General features: G+C 42.7%; 1 protein-coding gene across 2 annotated transcripts in view; it reads left to right on the top strand.

The window, feature by feature from the left end:
* The window catches only part of mrps33 (mitochondrial ribosomal protein S33), a 16,482-nt gene extending 1,087 nt beyond the window's left edge, over positions 1-15,395 (top strand). For both annotated transcript variants that reach the window (XM_071331491.1, XM_071331492.1), the window contains exons 2-3: positions 11,644-11,864; positions 14,525-15,395. In XM_071331491.1, the coding sequence (XP_071187592.1) occupies positions 11,650-11,864; positions 14,525-14,630 (321 nt within the window). In that variant the 5' untranslated portion in view covers positions 11,644-11,649 and the 3' untranslated portion in view covers positions 14,631-15,395. The remainder of the gene's footprint in view (positions 1-11,643; positions 11,865-14,524) is intronic.
* Positions 15,396-21,131: the final 5,736 nt, after the last annotated feature.

Here is a 21,131-nt window from a genome sequence, read left to right as displayed (position 1 = left end):
AATTGAAATTTATTTGTGTGTGTGTATATCTCTCCCTCCTCTTATTCATATATATACAATGGAGAGACGGCAAGGTTTATACAAATCTCCGCTGTTGAAAACTAAATATTAGTCTAAATGTGAGATAATGTCTAGATGCTTTTTATAGCGGAGATCAAGTTTATAAATTGCCTGGCTGGGCTGATGAGACAGTGGATTGTGGTCAGATGGAACCGAGTAAATTTGAATTTTAAGTCATAGATTTAGCCGGTGGTAATTTGGGGAATAGACACTGGCTGGAATGCGCTTTTAACCAATCAGCTTTCAGGATTAGACCCACCCGTTGTATACATTCATAACATTATCTAAGTGACGTTGTTGACGTTTAGTTACCTGGGTCAAGGAAAAGCACATTTTTGGTGGGTGGCCCTTGGACTATTTAAAGAGGAACTACTTTGCAGATATGAAACACACAGTGGTGGAAAAAGTACCCAATTGTTATACTTGAGTAAAAGTAAAGATTCCTTTTTATAGAAAATGACTCAAGTGAAAGTCACCCAGTAAAATACTACATGAGTAAAAGTGTTTGGATTGAAATATACTTAAGTGTCAAAGGTTAAAGTATAACTCATTTCAAATTCCTTATGTTAAGCAAACCAGACGACACTATTTTTTATTGACTGTTGGCCAGGGGCACACTCCAACACTCAGACACTCCAACACTCCGACACTCCAGCACTCCGACACTCCGACACTCCGACACTCCGACACTCAGACACTCAGACATCATTACAGATAGCCAGGGGCACACTCCAACACTCAGACACTCAGACATCATTACAGATAGCCAGGGGCACACTCCAACACTCCAACACTCAGACACTCCAACACTCCAACACTCAGACATCATTACAGATAGCCAGGGGCACACTCCAACACTCAGACATCATTTACAAACAGCCAGGGGCACACTCCAACACTCAGACATCATTTACAAACAGCCAGGGGCACACTCCAACACTCAGACATCATTTACAAACAGCCAGGGGCACACTCCAACACTCAGACATCATTTACAAACAGCCAGGGGCACACTCCAACACTCAGACATCATTTACAAACAGCCAGGGGCACACTCCAACACTCAGACATCATTTACAAACAGCCAGGGGCACACTCCAACACTCAGACATCATTTACAAACAGCCAGGGGCACACTCCAACACTCAGACATCATTTACAAACAGCCAGGGGCACACTCCAACACTCAGACATCATTTACAAACAAAGTGTTTGTGTTTAGTGAGTCTGTCAGATCAGAGGCAGTAGGGATGACCAGGGATTTTCTCTTTAAGTGCGTGAATTAGATAATTTTCCTGTCCTGCTAAGCATTCAAAATGTAACGAGTACTTTTGGGTGTCAGGGAAAATGTATGGAGTAGAAGGTACATTTGTTTTCTTTAGGAATGTAGTAAAATAAAAGTTGACAAAAATTTAAATAGTAAAGTACAGATACCCCAAAAAACGACTTAAGTAGTACTTTAAAGTATTTTTTACTTTAAGTACTTCACACCACTGAAAACAGACAATCATAATATCAGTCAAAAATATAAAATTCTCAGTTTATGCTACAAAACCAACTTTATAAGAGGTTTTATGAATAGGTTATATTTGACTCAACATTCCATGACGTACACAAAGGCATTGTTGTCAGAATAGATGGATGCAGTTCAATACATGATTTATATATTAAACCAATACATTTCTTGGTACTCCAGAAAATATTGCTATCATGTTGTAAATCACAGCGGGCCTGGTACCATACGGAATGCACCGTCTCTGTTTCAATGGCTCAATATTTTTGGACAAAAACTGACAAATGTAACTAAGGCTGGGAATGTCAACACGATCCCCGAGAGATTGAAAAACAGCTTCTATCTCAAGGTCATCAGATTTGCTAAACAGCAATCACTAACTCAGAGAGGCTTCTGCCTACACTGAGACCCAATCACTGGACACTTTAATAAATGGACCACTAGTCACTTTAAACAATGCCACTTTAAATAATGGCCCTTTTTAATATTGTTTACATATCTTACATTACTCATATCACATGTATATACTGTATTTTATACCATCTACTGCACCTTGCCTATGCCGCTCGGCCATCGCTCATCCCTATACTCATATTCTCATTCACCCCTTTAGATTTGTGTGTATTAGGTACTTGTTGGGGAATTGTTAGATATTACTGCACTGTCGGAACTAGAAGCACATGCAATTCGCTACACTCGCATTGACATCTGCTAACCATGTGTATGTGACCAATAAAATTTGATTCAATCAAACTAGCAAGGCCAATGATCACAAGTCAATTATAATGTGGCTGATAGGCTAGCGTATCTATTTATGTAGCGAGCTAAAAACACAGAGACTAACATTAGCTAGCTGCTAGCAGGATGTCATTGGAGGAGTGGGTGAGTGACTGAATTTTCCGGTGGCTACAGAGCTAGGGATGTAGGTGTCATTTGGTTAGCTAGCAAGAAATGTGAATCGCTTTGCGATTCTGAAATTGAACGACTGTTATCCAGTTAGCATATCTCTTGCGTTTGCAAATTCACTCTGATTATCTACTTCGATTTCAGAGCACTCTCGTCTGAGTGTGCCAGAGCGCAGAATAACTGATAATACCAACGCGCAACACCTGCTAAAGATGACCGGTGTCAGTAAATGTAGGCAAAAAAAGTAAGTTAGTCACAAACATGCTAGATAACATGTAAACAGCCTAACCAGCTCTGCTAGGGGGACTCGAAGGTGAGGTGTTCTCTCATTAGTGTCAGGACGTAGCTAGCAAGCCAACTTTAGCCAGTTAGCTTGTGTGCTTGGTTGGGACAAGCATGCATTGTTGGAAGGCAAGCTGCAGAAGGGCAAGGAAGCTACAATTCTCCATTGCTTATCAGTGCATTTTTTTTTTAGTATTTATGCATTTTTCTCCCGGATTTCGTGGTATCCAATTGGTAGTTACAGTCTTGTCCCATCGCTGCAACTCCCGTACGGACTCGGGAGAGTCGAAGGTCGAGAGCCGTAGCGCACAATGCCCGCTTAACGCGGAAGCCAGCCGCACCAATATGACGGAGGAAACACCGTACACCTGGCGACCGTGTCAGCGTGTACTACATTCTGGTAGAGCAGGTGGAATATTATTACATTCTGGTAGAGCAGGTGGAATATTATTACATTCTGGTAGAGCAGGTGGAATATTATTACATTCTGGTAGAGCAGGTGGAATATTATTACATTCTGGTAGAGCAGGTGGAATATTATTACATTCCGGGTAGAGCAGGTGGAATATTATTACATTCTGGTAGAGCAGGTGGAATATTATTACATTCTGGTAGAGCAGGTGGAATATTATTACATTCTGGTAGAGCAGGTGGAATATTATTACATTCTGGTAGAGCAGGTGGAATATTATTACATTCTGGTAGAGCAGGTGGAATATTATTACATTCCGGGTAGAGCAGGTGGAATATTATTACATTCTGGTAGAGCAGGTGGAATATTATTACATTCTGGTAGAGCAGGTGGAATATTATTACATTCTGGTAGAGCAGGTGGAATATTATTACATTCTGGTAGAGCAGGTGGAATATTATTACATTCTGGTAGAGCAGGTGGAATATTATTACATTCTGGTAGAGCAGGTGGAATATTATTACATTCTGGTAGAGCAGGTGGAATATTATTACATTCTGGTAGAGCAGGTGGAATATCATTACATTCTGGGTAGAGCAGGTGGAATATTATTACATTCTGGGTAGAGCAGGTGGAATATTATTACATTCTGGGTAGAGCAGGTGGAATATTATTACATTCTGGGTAGAGCAGGTGGAATATTATTACATTCTGGGTAGAGCAGGTGGAATATTATTACATTCTGGGTAGAGCAGGTGGAATATTATTACATTCTGGGTAGAGCAGGTGGAATATTATTACATTCTGGTAGAGCAGGTGGAATATTATTACATTCCGGGTAGAGCAGGTGGAATATTATTACATTCCGGGTAGAGCAGGTGGAATATTATTACATTCCGGGTAGAGCAGGTGGAATATTATTACATTCCGGGTAGAGCAGGTGGAATATTATTACATTCTGGGTAGAGCAGGTGGAGTATTATTACATTCTGGGTAGAGCAGGTGGAGTATTATTACATTCTGGTAGAGCAGGTGGAATATTATTACATTCCGGGTAGAGCAGGTGGAATATTATTACATTCCGGGTAGAGCAGGTGGAATATTATTACATTCCGGGTAGAGCAGGTGGAATATTATTACATTCCGGGTAGAGCAGGTGGAATATTATTACATTCCGGGTAGAGCAGGTGGAATATTATTACATTCCGGGTAGAGCAGGTGGAATATTATTACATTCCGGGTAGAGCAGGTGGAATATTATTACATTCCGGGTAGAGCAGGTGGAATATTATTACATTCCGGGTAGAGCAGGTGGAATATTATTACATTCCGGGTAGAGCAGGTGGAATATTATTACATTCTGGGTAGAGCAGGTGGAATATTATTACATTCCGGGTAGAGCAGGTGGAATATTATTACATTCTGGGTAGAGCAGGTGGAATATTATTACATTCTGGGTAGAGCAGGTGGAATATTATTACATTCTGGGTAGAGCAGGTGGAATATTATTACATTCCGGGTAGAGCAGGTGGAATATTATTACATTCCGGGTAGAGCAGGTGGAATATTATTACATTCCGGGTAGAGCAGGTGGAATATTATTACATTCCGGGTAGAGCAGGTGGAATATTATTACATTCCGGGTAGAGCAGGTGGAATATTATTACATTCCGGGTAGAGCAGGTGGAATATTATTACATTCCGGGTAGAGCAGGTGGAATATTATTACATTCCGGGTAGAGCAGGTGGAATATTATTACATTCCGGGTAGAGCAGGTGGAATATTATTACATTCCGGGTAGAGCAGGTGGAATATTATTACATTCCGGGTAGAGCAGGTGGAATATTATTACATTCTGGTTAGAGCAGGTGGAATATTATTACATTCTGGTAGAGCAGGTGGAATATTATTACATTCTGGTAGAGCAGGTGGAATATTATTACATTCTGGGTAGAGCAGGTGGAATATTATTACATTCTGGTAGAGCAGGTGGAATATTATTACATTCTGGTAGAGCAGGTGGAATATTATTACATTCTGGTAGAGCAGGTGGAATATTATTACATTCTGGTAGAGCAGGTGGAATATTATTACATTCTGGTAGAGCAGGTGGAATATTATTACATTCCGGGTAGAGCAGGTGGAATATTATTACATTCCGGGTAGAGCAGGTGGAATATTATTACATTCTGGGTAGAGCAGGTGGAATATTATTACATTCTGGGTAGAGCAGGTGGAATATTATTACATTCTGGGTAGAGCAGGTGGAATATCATTACATTCTGGGTAGAGCAGGTGGAATATCATTACGTTCTGGGTAGAGCAGGTGGAATATCATTACGTTCTGGGTAGAGCAGGTGGAATAGTATTACGTTCCGGGTAGAGCAGGTGGAATAGTATTACATTCCGGGTAGAGCAGGTGGAATAGTATTACATTCTGGGTAGAGCAGGTGGAATAGTATTACATTCTGGGTACATTCCGGGTAGAGCAGGTGGAATATCATTACGTTCCGGGTAGAGCAGGTGGAATATCATTACGTTCCGGGTAGAGCAGGTGGAATATCATTACGTTCCGGGTAGAGCAGGTGGAATATCATTACGTTCCGGGTAGAGCAGGTGGAATATCATTACGTTCCGGGTAGAGCAGGTGGAATATCATTACGTTCCGGGTAGAGCAGGTGGAATATTATTACGTTCCGGGTAGAGCAGGTGGAATATTATTACGTTCCGGGTAGAGCAGGTGGAATATTATTACGTTCCGGGTAGAGCAGGTGGAATATTATTACGTTCCGGGTAGAGCAGGTGGAATATTATTACGTTCCGGGTAGAGCAGGTGGAATATTATTACGTTCCGGGTAGAGCAGGTGGAATATTATTACGTTCCGGGTAGAGCAGGTGGAATATTATTACGTTCCGGGTAGAGCAGGTGGAATATTATTACGTTCCGGGTAGAGCAGGTGGAATATTATTACGTTCTGGTAGAGCAGGTGGAATATTATTACGTTCTGGTAGAGCAGGTGGAATATTATTACGTTCTGGTAGAGCAGGTGGAATATTATTACATTCTGGGTAGAGCAGGTGGAATATTATTACATTCTGGGTAGAGCAGGTGGAATAATATTACATTCCGGGTAGAGCAGGTGGAATATTATTACATTCCGGGTAGAGCAGGTGGAATATTATTACATTCCGGGTAGAGCAGGTGGAATATTATTACATTCCGGGTAGAGCAGGTGGAATATTATTACATTCTGGTAGAGCAGGTGGAATATTATTACATTCTGGTAGAGCAGGTGGAATATTATTACATTCTGGTAGAGCAGGTGGAATATTATTACATTCTGGTAGAGCAGGTGGAATATCATTACATTCTGGGTAGAGCAGGTGGAATATTATTACATTCTGGGTAGAGCAGGTGGAATATTATTACATTCTGGGTAGAGCAGGTGGAATATTATTACATTCTGGGTAGAGCAGGTGGAATATTATTACATTCTGGGTAGAGCAGGTGGAATATTATTACATTCTGGGTAGAGCAGGTGGAATATTATTACATTCTGGGTAGAGCAGGTGGAATATTATTACATTCTGGGTAGAGCAGGTGGAATATTATTACATTCGGGTAGAGCAGGTGGAATATTATTACATTCCGGGTAGAGCAGGTGGAATATTATTACATTCCGGGTAGAGCAGGTGGAATATTATTACATTCCGGGTGGAGCAGGTGGAATATTATTACATTCCGGGTAGAGCAGGTGGAATATTATTACATTCCGGGTAGAGCAGGTGGAATATTATTACATTCCGGGTAGAGCAGGTGGAATATTATTACATTCTGGTAGAGCAGGTGGAATATTATTACATTCCGGGTAGAGCAGGTGGAATATTATTACATTCCGGGTAGAGCAGGTGGAATATTATTACATTCCGGGTAGAGCAGGTGGAATATTATTACATTCCGGGTAGAGCAGGTGGAATATTATTACATTCCGGGTAGAGCAGGTGGAATATTATTACATTCCGGGTAGAGCAGGTGGAATATTATTACATTCCGGGTAGAGCAGGTGGAATATTATTACATTCTGGGTAGAGCAGGTGGAATATTATTACATTCTGGGTAGAGCAGGTGGAATATTATTACATTCTGGGTAGAGCAGGTGGAATATTATTACATTCTGGGTAGAGCAGGTGGAATATTATTACATTCTGGGTAGAGCAGGTGGAATATTATTACATTCTGGGTAGAGCAGGTGGAATATTATTACATTCTGGGTAGAGCAGGTGGAATATTATTACATTCTGGGTAGAGCAGGTGGAATATTATTACATTCCGGGTAGAGCAGGTGGAATATTATTACATTCCGGGTAGAGCAGGTGGAATATTATTACATTCCGGGTAGAGCAGGTGGAATATTATTACATTCCGGGTAGAGCAGGTGGAATATTATTACATTCCGGGTAGAGCAGGTGGAATATTATTACATTCCGGGTAGAGCAGGTGGAATATTATTACATTCTGGTTAGAGCAGGTGGAATATTATTACATTCTGGTAGAGCAGGTGGAATATTATTACATTCTGGGTAGAGCAGGTGGAATATTATTACATTCTGGTAGAGCAGGTGGAATATTATTACATTCTGGTAGAGCAGGTGGAATATTATTACATTCTGGTAGAGCAGGTGGAATATTATTACATTCTGGTAGAGCAGGTGGAATATTATTACATTCCGGGTAGAGCAGGTGGAATATTATTACATTCCGGGTAGAGCAGGTGGAATATTATTACATTCCGGGTAGAGCAGGTGGAATATTATTACATTCCGGGTAGAGCAGGTGGAATATCATTACATTCCGGGTAGAGCAGGTGGAATATCATTACGTTCTGGGTAGAGCAGGTGGAATATCATTACGTTCCGGGTAGAGCAGGTGGAATAGTATTACGTTCCGGGTAGAGCAGGTGGAATAGTATTACGTTCCGGGTAGAGCAGGTGGAATAGTATTACGTTCTGGGTAGAGCAGGTGGAATAGTATTACGTTCCGGGTAGAGCAGGTGGAATAGTATTACGTTCCGGGTAGAGCAGGTGGAATAGTATTACATTCTGGGTAGAGCAGGTGGAATAGTATTACATTCTGGGTACATTCCGGGTAGAGCAGGTGGAATATCATTACGTTCCGGGTAGAGCAGGTGGAATATTATTACGTTCCGGGTAGAGCAGGTGGAATATCATTACGTTCCGGGTAGAGCAGGTGGAATATCATTACGTTCCGGGTAGAGCAGGTGGAATATCATTACGTTCCGGGTAGAGCAGGTGGAATATCATTACGTTCCGGGTAGAGCAGGTGGAATATTATTACGTTCCGGGTAGAGCAGGTGGAATATTATTACGTTCCGGGTAGAGCAGGTGGAATATTATTACGTTCCGGGTAGAGCAGGTGGAATATTATTACGTTCCGGGTAGAGCAGGTGGAAGCTTCTTACGTTCCGGGTATCTCAAATGGAATATTATTACGTTCCGGGTAGAGCAGGTGGAATATTATTACGTTCCGGGTAGAGCAGGTGGAATATTATTACGTTCCGGGTAGAGCAGGTGGAATATTATTACGTTCCGGGTAGAGCAGGTGGAATATTATTACGTTCCGGGTAGAGCAGGTGGAATATTATTACAATCCGGGTAGAGCAGGTGGAATATTATTACGTTCCGGGTAGAGCAGGTGGAATATTATTACGTTCCGGGTAGAGCAGGTGGAATATTATTACGTTCCGGGTAGAGCAGGTGGAATATTATTACGTTCCGGGTAGAGCAGGTGGAATATTATTACGTTCTGGTAGAGCAGGTGGAATATTATTACGTTCTGGTAGAGCAGGTGGAATATTATTACATTCTGGTAGAGCAGGTGGAATATTATTACATTCTGGGTAGAGCAGGTGGAATATTATTACATTCTGGGTAGAGCAGGTGGAATATTATTACATTCTGGGTAGAGCAGGTGGAATATTATTACATTCTGGGTAGAGCAGGTGGAATATTATTACATTCCGGGTAGAGCAGGTGGAATATTATTACATTCCGGGTAGAGCAGGTGGAATATTATTACATTCCGGGTAGAGCAGGTGGAATATTATTACATTCCGGGTAGAGCAGGTGGAATATTATTACATTCCGGGTAGAGCAGGTGGAATATTATTACATTCTGGTTAGAGCAGGTGGAATATTATTACATTCCGGGTAGAGCAGGTGGAATATTATTACATTCCGGGTAGAGCAGGTGGAATATTTTTACATTCCGGGTAGAGCAGGTGGAATATTATTACATTCCGGGTAGAGCAGGTGGAATATTATTACATTCCGGGTAGAGCAGGTGGAATATTATTACATTCTGGGTAGAGCAGGTGGAATATTATTACATTCTGGTAGAGCAGGTGGAATATTATTACATTCTGGTAGAGCAGGTGGAATATTATTACATTCCGGGTAGAGCAGGTGGAATATTATTACATTCCGGGTAGAGCAGGTGGAATATTATTACATTCCGGGTAGAGCAGGTGGAATATTATTACATTCCGGGTAGAGCAGGTGGAATATTATTACATTCCGGGTAGAGCAGGTGGAATATTATTACATTCCGGGTAGAGCAGGTGGAATATTATTACATTCTGGGTAGAGCAGGTGGAATATTATTACATTCTGGGTAGAGCAGGTGGAATATTATTACATTCTGGTAGAGCAGGTGGAATATTATTACGTTCCGGGTAGAGCAGGTGGAATATTATTACGTTCCGGGTAGAGCAGGTGGAATATTATTACGTTCCGGGTAGAGCAGGTGGAATATTATTACGTTCCGGGTAGAGCAGGTGGAATATTATTACGTTCCGGGTAGAGCAGGTGGAATATTATTACGTTCCGGGTAGAGCAGGTGGAGTATTATTACGTTCCGGGTAGAGCAGGTGGAATATCATTACGTTCCGGGTAGAGCAGGTGGAATATCATTACGTTCCGGGTAGAGCAGGTGGAATATCATTACGTTCCGGGTAGAGCAGGTGGAATATCATTACGTTCCGGGTAGAGCAGGTGGAATATCATTACGTTCCGGGTAGAGCAGGTGGAATATCATTACGTTCCGGGTAGAGCAGGTGGAATATTATTACGTTCCGGGTAGAGCAGGTGAAACAACCATTTTATATTTTATGTTCCAACACTGTTGTAGGTGATAAAACGGAGATCTTCTATAATTAGGAGATGCTCATGCCTCTGCTCTAACAATGGGAGTCGTTGTCACAAAGGTCGACAAGCTTAGGTCCAAAATTAGCCAGTAGAAACGTATTGGGCTTATTTTGGATAGATTTTGTCGAGAGTGAATCCTCTCGCTCCGCCTGTTCCTCTCTGGATAAAGTCTATGACTTTTCCAGCTGCTGGATCAGCCAATCAGTGCGTGGCAGTAATAAGTGATGTTTTTTTGGAGGTGCAGAAAGGTCAAATAAAAACAACTTTAATGTCCCTCCGCCCTTTCCGTCTTTCCACATATATACAGTTACCCCAACTTCCTACATCTACAACACAAAGTTTAAGAGGAACATTTGTTAACAAGAGAGTAAATCAACTTTAAGGCGGCTCCGCATTTGAATGGCAATTGGAGAATATATCCAGTTTTATAATTTGGAAAATGTATTAGAAATGGCAAAAGGTATTATTATAAATTCAGCATATAATAGACATTTATGTAATCAAATTAAGTGAATGTCAGATATTGTAACCTCATTCTTAACATTACAAGGAGGGGGAAATAAATATGAAATTATTTGAGTAATTAAAAGTATATGTTGCTGTCACTTGTTGATTTAATTTGATTTGCAACAAGAGTTGTAAACGGGACTGAAATATATATTTTTAAAGACTAAACACGATATATACAGGACCATGTGACCTGCTGTCATTTGATGTTTATTTTGACATTATTAAGCTCGACAAGCTGTTCTAATGGCCGGTTAAATGGCTGCTTCCTGAGCTTCAAAGGCAATCACTGTATTCAACGTCTTCTCTAAACCCAGATTCTTGTTCAGTTTAGAGTGTTAATAACATGTAAACTATATTTCGTCTCTGATGTTTATTGAAAACATATACATGTGCACAATGAGCACTTGTTGAGTCAAATACAGTGTTACAGTTGTTTGGCAAGGTAGCGTGTGAATTTTAGCCATATTAGACCAGACATCAGTTAAAACACCTCAGAACAGGACATGGTATCAAGAAGGAGATGAAACTAGCTGAAACGAGCATCCTACGATTCCCCACATAGCAACAATGACAAGAATCTGCCATCCAGAATCACAAAACAGACTTCTGCCTCATTTTGAAGCTCGTGTCATTTTGTTGTGTGACGTTGCTAACCCGTCTCTAGATGTTTTTTTAGTTTTTTTTCAGGACATATTTGACCAATATTTCCTGCTTCTCTTTCCTCTTGTATTTCAGCTAGCTATGACCAGCCTGTCCAGCTACGCCGTGCGTATGGCGCGTCTCAGCGCGCGTATCTTCGGGGATGTGGCGCGTCCTACGGACGACAAGTCCATGAAGGTGGTCCGGCTGTTCAAGGAGCCGCCCATGGCCCAGAAAAAGGAGGTGTATGACTGGTACCCTCAACACAAGATCTACTATGCCCTGACACAGAAGCTACGATACATGGGACTCTTCAGGTAGACGTGACGTGGTGATGGGCTTAATAGATCGTCCTATTCATGGGATCTGGGTTCTTAAGGCATTGTGTAATAATGTATACAGCCCGACTCGAGCCAGAACCACTGCTAGAGGCTTTAATAATGTATACAGCTCTACTCGAGCCAGAACCACTGCTAGAGGCTTTAATAATGTATACAGCCCTACTCGAGCCAGAACCACTGCTAGAGGCTTTAATAATGTATACAGCCCTACTCGAGCCAGAACCACTGCTAGAGGCTTTAATAATGTATACAGCCCTACTCGAGCCAGAACCACTGCTAGAGGCTTTAATAATGTATACAGCCCTACTCGAGCCAGAACCACTGCTAGAGGCTTTAATAATGTATACAGCCCTACTCGAGCCAGAACCACTGCTAGAGGCTTTAATAATGTATACAGCCCTACTCGAGCCAGAACCACTGCTAGAGGCTTTAATAATGTATACAGCCCTACTCGAGCCAGAACCACTGCTAGAGGCTTTAATAATGTATACAGCCCTACTCGAGCCAGAACCACTGCTAGAGGCTTTAGAAGGTTCATCGGGCTAACCAGACAGTGAAATTACAGGTTTCTAGACCCTGTTTGTCTCTGTGTTCTAACCAGACAGGTTTCTAGACCCTGTCTGTCTCTGTGTTCTAACCAGACAGGTTTCTAGACCCTGTTTGTCCCTGTGTTCTAACCAGACAGTGAAATTACAGTTTTCTAGACCCTGTCTGTCTCTGTGTTCTAACCAGACAGGTTTCTAGACCCTGTTTGTCTCTGTGTTCTAACCAGACAGTGAAATTACAGTTTTCTAGACCCTGTTTGTCTCTGTGTTCTAACCAGACAAGTTTCTAGACCCTGTTTGTCTCTGTGTTCTAACCAGACAGGTTTCTAGACCCTGTTTGTCTCTGTGTTCTAACCAGACAGTTTTCTAGACCCTGTTTGTCTCTGTGTTCTAACCAGACAGGTTTCTAGACCCTGTTTGTCTCTGTGTTCTAACCAGACAGTGAAATTACAGGTTTCTAGACCCTGTTTGTCCCTGTGTTCTAACCAGACAGTGAAATTACAGGTTTCTAGACCCTGTTTGTCCCTGTGTTCTAACCAGACAGTTTTCTAGACCCTGTTTGTCTCTGTGTTCTAACCAGACAGGTTTCTAGACCCTGTTTGTCTCTGTGTTCTAACCAGACAGGTTTCTAGACCCTGTTTGTCCCTGTGTTCTAACCAGACAGGTTTCTAGACCCTGTTTGTCTCTGTGTTCTAACTAGACAGGTTTCTAGACCCTGTTTGTCTCTGTGTTCTAACCAGACAGTGAAATTACAGGTTTCTAGACCCTGTTTGTCCCTGTGTTCTAACCAGACAGTGAAATTACAGGTTTCTAGACCCTGTTTGTCCCTGTGTTCTAACCAGACAGGTTTCTAGACCCTGTTTGTCTCTGTGTTCTAACCAGACAGGTTTCTAGACCCTGTTTGTCCCTGTGTTCTAACCAGACAGTGAAATTACAGGTTTCTAGACCCTGTTTGTCCCTGTGTTCTAACCAGACAGTGAAATTACAGGTTTCTAGACCCTGTTTGTCCCTGTGTTCTAACCAGACAGGTTTCTAGACCCTGTTTGTCTCTGTGTTCTAACCAGACAGGTTTCTAGACCCTGTTTGTCTCTGTGTTCTAACCAGACAGGTTTCTAGACCCTGTTTGTCTCTGTGTTCTAACCAGACAGGTTTCTAGACCCTGTTTGTCTCTGTGTTCTAACCAGACAGGTTTCTAGACCCTGTTTGTCTCTGTGTTCTAACCAGACAGGTTTCTAGACCCTGTTTGTCTCTGTGTTCTAACCAGACAGGTTTCTAGACCCTGTTTGTCTCTGTGTTCTAACCAGACAGGTTTCTAGACCCTGTTTGTCTCTGTGTTCTAACCAGACAGGTTTCTAGACCCTGTTTGTCTCTGTGTTCTAACCAGACAGGTTTCTAGACCCTGTTTGTCTCTGTGTTCTAACCAGACAGGTTTCTAGACCCTGTTTGTCTCTGTGTTCTAACCAGACAGGTTTCTAGACCCTGTTTGTCCCTGTGTTCTAACCAGACAGGTTTCTAGACCCTGTTTGTCTCTGTGTTCTAACCAGACAGGTTTCTAGACCCTGTTTGTCTCTGTGTTCTAACCAGACAGGTTTCTAGACCCTGTTTGTCTCTGTGTTCTAACCAGACAGTTTTCTAGACCCTGTTTGTCTCTGTGTTCTAACCAGACAGTTTTCCAGACCCTGTTTGTCTCTGTGTTCTAACCAGACAGGTTTCTAGACCCTGTTTGTCTCTGTGTTCTAACCAGACAGTTTTCCAGACCCTGTTTGTCTCTGTGTTCTAACCAGACAGGTTTCTAGACCCTGTTTGTCTCTGTGTTCTAACCAGACAGGTTTCTAGACCCTGTTTGTCTCTGTGTTCTAACCAGACAGGTTTCTAGACCCTGTTTGTCTCTGTGTTCTAACCAGACAGGTTTCTAGACCCTGTTTGTCTCTGTGTTCTAACCAGACAGGTTTCTAGACCCTGTTTGTCTCTGTGTTCTAACCAGACAGGTTTCCAGACCCTGTTTGTCTGTGTTGTTCTGTACACCTACTTTAGTGTAGTACTAATTTATCCCACATCAGTAACACCATTTCCTCCCTGTTTCCCCACCAGAGATGAGCACGAGGACTTCAAGGAGGAGATGCGTCGGCTGAGGAAACTGAGAGGCAAGGGGAAACCCAAGAAGGGCGAAGGAAAGAGAGCCACCAAGAAGAAATAAGCACTTCCTTGCCCTGTCATATAGGACCTATGGGGGAATCACAACAGTCCTCGTTTGCTCTGGGACACCAGAGGAACGGCCTCCCTAACTGTGTTCACAACGGTACCATGTGACCCCACTCAGGATGTTCATAATGAATGGATCCTTGGAACAGCTGATGATGTGTGTTGAGAGGATCCTTTCCTACCCCATCACAGAAGATCCTGTCTGACTAGTGACCAGTCTTTGACCGCTGTGTGTTAAGAGGATCCTTTCATATCCATCACAGAAGATCCTGTCTGACTAGTGACCAGTCTTTGACCGCTGTGTGTTGAGAGGATCCTTTCATATCCATCACAGAAGATCCTGTCTGACTAGTGACCGGTCTTTGACCGCTGTGTGTTTGGTACATAAAGCATTTATTTTCATTGTTTTACAAGATGTTTCATTAGGTTTCAGTTGTATCCACGTTGTTAACAGCTCTCCGCTCTAATACTCTCTGTGCAGTGAATGTGTGAAGGAGAACCGGACGGCATCAGTACATAGAACTGTGATGCTGGTATGTTCCTGTTGACCCCAGACAAAGCTGGTGTTTTATATCTGTTCTGAGTAACACCAGGTGTCATGAATAAAATACTGAAAACAAATCTGATGAAATGTGGAGGAGAACTCTCTCCATTTTTCTGACTGGTTTATTGCCATGCAAATACTGTGTGTTGTACAATGTTGTTACTAGCGACTTAGTGTAACTACAGGAAACCCCATTAAAAACCTGTTCTGACCTGATCAGTTGTGAACAGAGTGCCCCAAGGTGGGGGTTGGGTTATGGTATGGGTAGTTGTGAACAGAGTGCCCCAAGGTGGGGGTTGGGTTATGGTATGGGTAGTTGTGAACAGAGTGCCCCAAGGTGGGGGTTGGGTTATGGTATGGGTAGTTGTGAACAGAGTGCCCCAAGGTGGGGGTTGGGTTATGGTATGGGTAGTTGTGAACAGAGTGCCCCAAGGTGGGGGTTGGGTTATGGTATGGGTAGTTGTGAACAGAGTGCCCCAAGGTGGGGGTTGGGTTATGGTATGGGTAGTTGTGAACAGAGTGCCCCAAGGTGGGGGTTGGGTTATGGTATGGGTAGTTGTGAACAGAGTGCCCCAAGGTGGGGGTTGGGTTATGGTATGGGTAGTTGTGAACAGAGTGCCCCAAGGTGGGGGTTGGGTTATGGTATGGGTAGTTGTGAACAGAGTGCCCCAAGGTGGGGGTTGGGTTATGGTATGGGTAGTTGTGAACAGAGTGCCCCAAGGTGGGGGTTGGGTTATGGTATGGGTAGTTGTGAACAGAGTGCCCCAGGGTGGGGGTTGGGTTATGGTATGGGTAGTTGTGAACAGAGTGCCCCAAGGTGGGGGTTGGGTTATGGTATGGGTAGTTGTGAACAGAGTGCCCCAGGGTGGGGGTTGGGTTATGGTATGGGTAGTTGTGAACAGAGTGCCCCAAGGTGGGGGTTGGGTTATGGTATGGGTAGTTGTGAACAGAGTGCCCCAGGGTGGGGGTTGGGTTATGGTATGGGTAGTTGTGAACAGAGTGCCCCAAGGTGGGGGTTGGGTTATGGTATGGGTAGTTGTGAACAGAGTGCCCCAAGGTGGGGGTTGGGTTATGGTATGGGTAGTTGTGAACAGAGTGCCCCAAGGTGGGGGTTGGGTTATGGTATGGGTAGTTGTGAACAGAGTGCCCCAAGGTGGGGGTTGGGTTATGGTATGGGTAGTTGTGAACAGAGTGCCCCAAGGTGGGGGTTGGGTTATGGTATGGGTAGTTGTGAACAGAGTGCCCCAAGGTGGGGGTTGGGTTATGGTATGGGTAGTTGTGAACAGAGTGCCCCAAGGTGGGGGTTGGGTTATGGTATGGGTAGGTATAAGCTACGGACCATGAAAACAATTGCATTTTATCAATGCCAATTTAAATGCACAGCGATTCTGTGACAAAATCCTGAGGCCCATTGTTGTGCCATTCATCCTCCTCCATCACCTCATGTTTCTGCATGATAATGCACAGCCCCATGTTGCTAGGATCTGTACACAATTCCTGGAAGCTGAAAATGTCCCAGTTCTTACATGGCCTGCCTACTTACCAGACATGACACCCATTGAGCATGTTTGGGATGCTCCGGATCGTGTTCGAGTTCCTGCCAATATCAAGTAATTTCACACAGCCATTGAAGAGGAGCGGAACAACATTCCACAGGCCACAATCAACAGCCTGATCAACTCTATGTGAAGGAGATGTGTCGCGCTGCATGAGGCTAATGGTGGCTGACTGACTGGTTTTCTGATCCACACCCCTACCTTTTTTTTAAAGGTTTCTGTGACCAACAGGTGCATATCTGTGTTCTCAGTCATGAAATTGATAGATTTGGGGCCTAATTTATTTATTTAAATTGACTGATTTCCTTACATAAACTGCAACTCAGTAAAATATTTGAAATTGTTGCATGTTGCGTTTATATTTTTGTTCAGTATAATTGTAATAGTTGACTTGCCTACAGATTAACCTGCAGTTTGATTTACCCAGAGATTCAGATAAAATTAAGAGATACCTACTGTATGTCTCCACCCTGACAATGGAAACTGTTGTCCATAGGGCGGAAAGACAGCCTGTCACGCTCCTACCTCTCTTTTGATTGGTGGACACATCTAGTTTATTTTAATATTTTGTTGAATATTCTATGAGGGGTGTTGACGTCACCTGTCTGTATTACGTGGAGAGTGAGACGCCTCGCGAATACAGGACTGTCAAGAACCGGGATAATCTGATATGAAGTGTTTTTTTCTCAAAGTTGCCGGGATGTCACGTGTTCTACTTATATCATCACGCTCGTAACAACCTAAACATTACAAATCTTCTATTCAATCAAATAAGCCATTACACTTTTTGTTGACCAAAAGTCGACACTCATTCTCATTATTTTACGCCTGCTACGTTAGGTTACTCAAATCAAATTCAAGCTGCTTTATTGACATGAAAAACATTGCGTCAATATCGCCAAAGCAACAATGTATACAATATAAATTGTAATAAAATAATGCAGAATAATAATTTCAAAATGGTAATAAATAATACAAATAAAAATAATAAAATGGTAACAGTTAATAGTAGAACAATAATAAATAATAGGGACGAAAAAAGGCTAAACATGAAAAATGAAACTATAACTAACTAACTGTCATCCTCACCATTACATCAGTACTACAACTAGCATCACCATTACTACTACAGTACTATACCACCACTACCACAACCATCATCATTACTACTACAGTACTACTACCACCACTACCACAACCATCATCATTACTACTACAGTACTATACCACCACTACCACAACCATCATCATTACTACTACAGTACTATACCACCACCACAACCATCATCATTACTACTACAGTACTATACCACCACAACCATCATCATTACTACTACAGTACTATACCACCACTACCACAACCATCATTAAACTGATATCATTACCACCACCCCTACTTCCCGTACCACTACTATTTGGAATAATAATCACAACCATAATAATAATTAAGTTATTAATCAGTGTCTCTCAGGCTACGGCAGGCAGATACATATTTGGCTGCAATAGGAGCCGTTGCTCCTTCACCTATGAGCAGGTAGATACATATTTGGCTGCAATAGGAGCCGTTGCTCCTTCACCTATGAGCAGGCAGATACATATTTGGCTGCAATAGGAGCCGTTGCTCCTTCACCTATGAGCAGGCAGATACATATTTGGCTGCAATAGGAGCCGTTGCTCCTTCACCTATGAGCAGGTAGATACATATTTGGCTGCAATAGGAGCCGTTGCTCCTTCACCTATGAGCAGGTAGATACATATTTGGCTGCAATAGGAGCCGTTGCTCCTTCACCTATCAGCAGGTAGATACATATTTGGCTGCAATAGGAGCCGTTGCTCCTTCACCTATGAGCAGGTAGATACATATTTGGCTGCAATAGGAGCCGTTGCTCCTTCACCTATGAGCAGGTAGATACATATTTGGCTGCAATAGGAGCCGTTGCTCCTTCACCTATGAGCAGGTAGATACATATTTGGCTGCAATAGGAGCCGTTGCTCCTTCACCTATGAGCAGGTAGATACATATTTGGCTGCAATAGGAGCCGTTGCTCCTTCACCTATGAGCAGGTAGATACATATTTGGCTGCAATAGGAGCCGTTGCTCCTTCACCTATGAGCAGGTAGATACATATTTGGCTGCAATAGGAGCCGTTGCTCCTTCACCTATGAGCAGGTAGATACATATTTGGCTGCAATAGGAGCCGTTGCTCCTTCACCTATGAGCAGGTAGATACATATTTGGCTGCAATAGGAGCCGTTGCTCCTTCACCTATGAGCAGGCAGATACATATTTGGCTGCAATAGGAGCCGTTGCTCCTTCACCTATGAGCAGGCAGATACATATTTGGCTGCAATAGGAGCCGTTGCTCCTTCACCTATGAGCAGGCAGATACATATTTGGCTGCAATAGGAGCCGTTGCTCCTTCACCTATGAGCAGGCAGATACATATTTGGCTGCAATAGGAGCCGTTGCTCCTTCACCTATGAGCAGGCAGATACATATTTGGCTGCAATAGGAGCCGTTGCTCCTTCACCTATGAGCAGGTAGATACATATTTGGCTGCAATAGGAGCCGTTGCTCCTTCACCTATGAGCAGGTAGATACATATTTGGCTGCAATAGGAGCCGTTGCTCCTTCACCTATGAGCAGGTAGATACATATTTGGCTGCAATAGGAGCCGTTGCTCCTTCACCTATGAGCAGGTAGATACATATTTGGCTGCAATAGGAGCCGTTGCTCCTTCACCTATGAGCAGGTAGATACATATTTGGCTGCAATAGGAGCCGTTGCTCCTTCACCTATGAGCAGGTAGATACATATTTGGCTGCAATAGGAGCCGTTGCTCCTTCACCTATGAGCAGGTAGATACATATTTGGCTGCAATAGGAGCCGTTGCTCCTTCCCCTATGAGCAGGTAGATACATATTTGGCTGCAATAGGAGCCGTTGCTCCTTCCCCTATGAGCAGGTAGATACATATTTGGCTGCAATAGGAGCCGTTGCTCCTTCACCTATGAGCAGGTAGATACATATTTGGCTGCAATAGGAGCCGTTGCTCCTTCACCTATGAGCAGGTAGATACATATTTGGCTGCAATAGGAGCCGTTGCTCCTTCACCTATGAGCAGGTAGATACATATTTGGCTGCAATAGGAGCCGTTGCTCCTTCACCTATGAGCAGGTAGATACATATTTGGCTGCAATAGGAGCCGTTGCTCCTTCACCTATGAGCAGGCAGATACATATTTGGCTGCAATAGGAGCCGTTGCTCCTTCACCTATGAGCAGGTAGATACATATTTGGCTGCAATAGGAGCCGTTGCTCCTTCACCTATGAGCGTCTGTTGGTTTTCCTCTGGGTTTAATAAGATCAAATGTGGAATAAATGTTGTCATTTCTGTGAATAATGAATCTCTTGGTGAGGATTATATTTCTCCCAGTAAAGGAGAAAGTGCATCTCTGTTTCTACCTCCCCTTGTCAGGCAGTGACCACATACACGCTCCTCTTTGGGTAGCCATGTCTTTTTTATGTCTGCCGGTTTCTATTGCCAATCGGTGGTCACTCAGCCTGTACTTGGTAAGGATCTGTCTCTGCATCGTATCTCTGACAGAGTAGAGATAATCAATTCAATTTCAATTTAAGGTGCTTTATTGGCATGGTAAACATATGTTCACATCGCCAAAGCAAGTGAAATAGATAATAAACAAAAGTGAAATAAACAATAAAACATTTACAGTAAACATTACACTCACAAAAGTTCATAAATAATAAATACATTTCAAATGTCATATTATGTATATATACACAGTGTTGTACCAATGTGTAAATAGTTAAAGTACAAAAAGGGAAAATAAACATAAATATAGTTTGTATTTACAATGGTGTTTGTTCGTCACTGGTTTTCCTGTGGCTACGTTGGTCTCCATATAAATACTCCTCGCTTGGTGGACGAAACAACGCCACCTGCTGGAGGAGAAAGATTTTGGGCCAAATTTTACCCTTCTTGTTTCGCCTTTTTCCGCTCTGGTCGAGCTGAGATTTTACCTACTGAAGTTCAAATCTCAGCTAGAGTTTGGTTTGCATGTCTGTTTATGTTGGTAGACCTACAAAGGTTGGTGCTATACATTTTTGTGGTAAATGTTGTTTGTATTTTTTGCTTTTTATTTCGCAGGTGCACTTGATGCAGTTGTAATTGGACCAGCTACTAATCAGTAAGCAAAATCATATGCGGTCACTGTAACAAAACAAATACTCGTTATTGACATATTAAAACAATATAAATAGTCACTGACACAGAAAGGAGGAAAGTGGTACCCTAATTTCCTCGTGTACCCCCAAACCATCACATCCCAGTGCTTTACTAGCCAGCTACATTTCTTGAATCTGTCTCCCCCTCCCGT

The sequence above is a fragment of the Salvelinus alpinus genome, chromosome 11 (genome assembly GCF_045679555.1).
Source record: "Salvelinus alpinus chromosome 11, SLU_Salpinus.1, whole genome shotgun sequence".
NCBI classification, from domain to species: domain Eukaryota; kingdom Metazoa; phylum Chordata; class Actinopteri; order Salmoniformes; family Salmonidae; genus Salvelinus; species Salvelinus alpinus.
The sequence above is the reverse complement of the archived record's forward strand: the minus strand, read 5'-3'. Positions and strand labels throughout refer to the sequence as shown.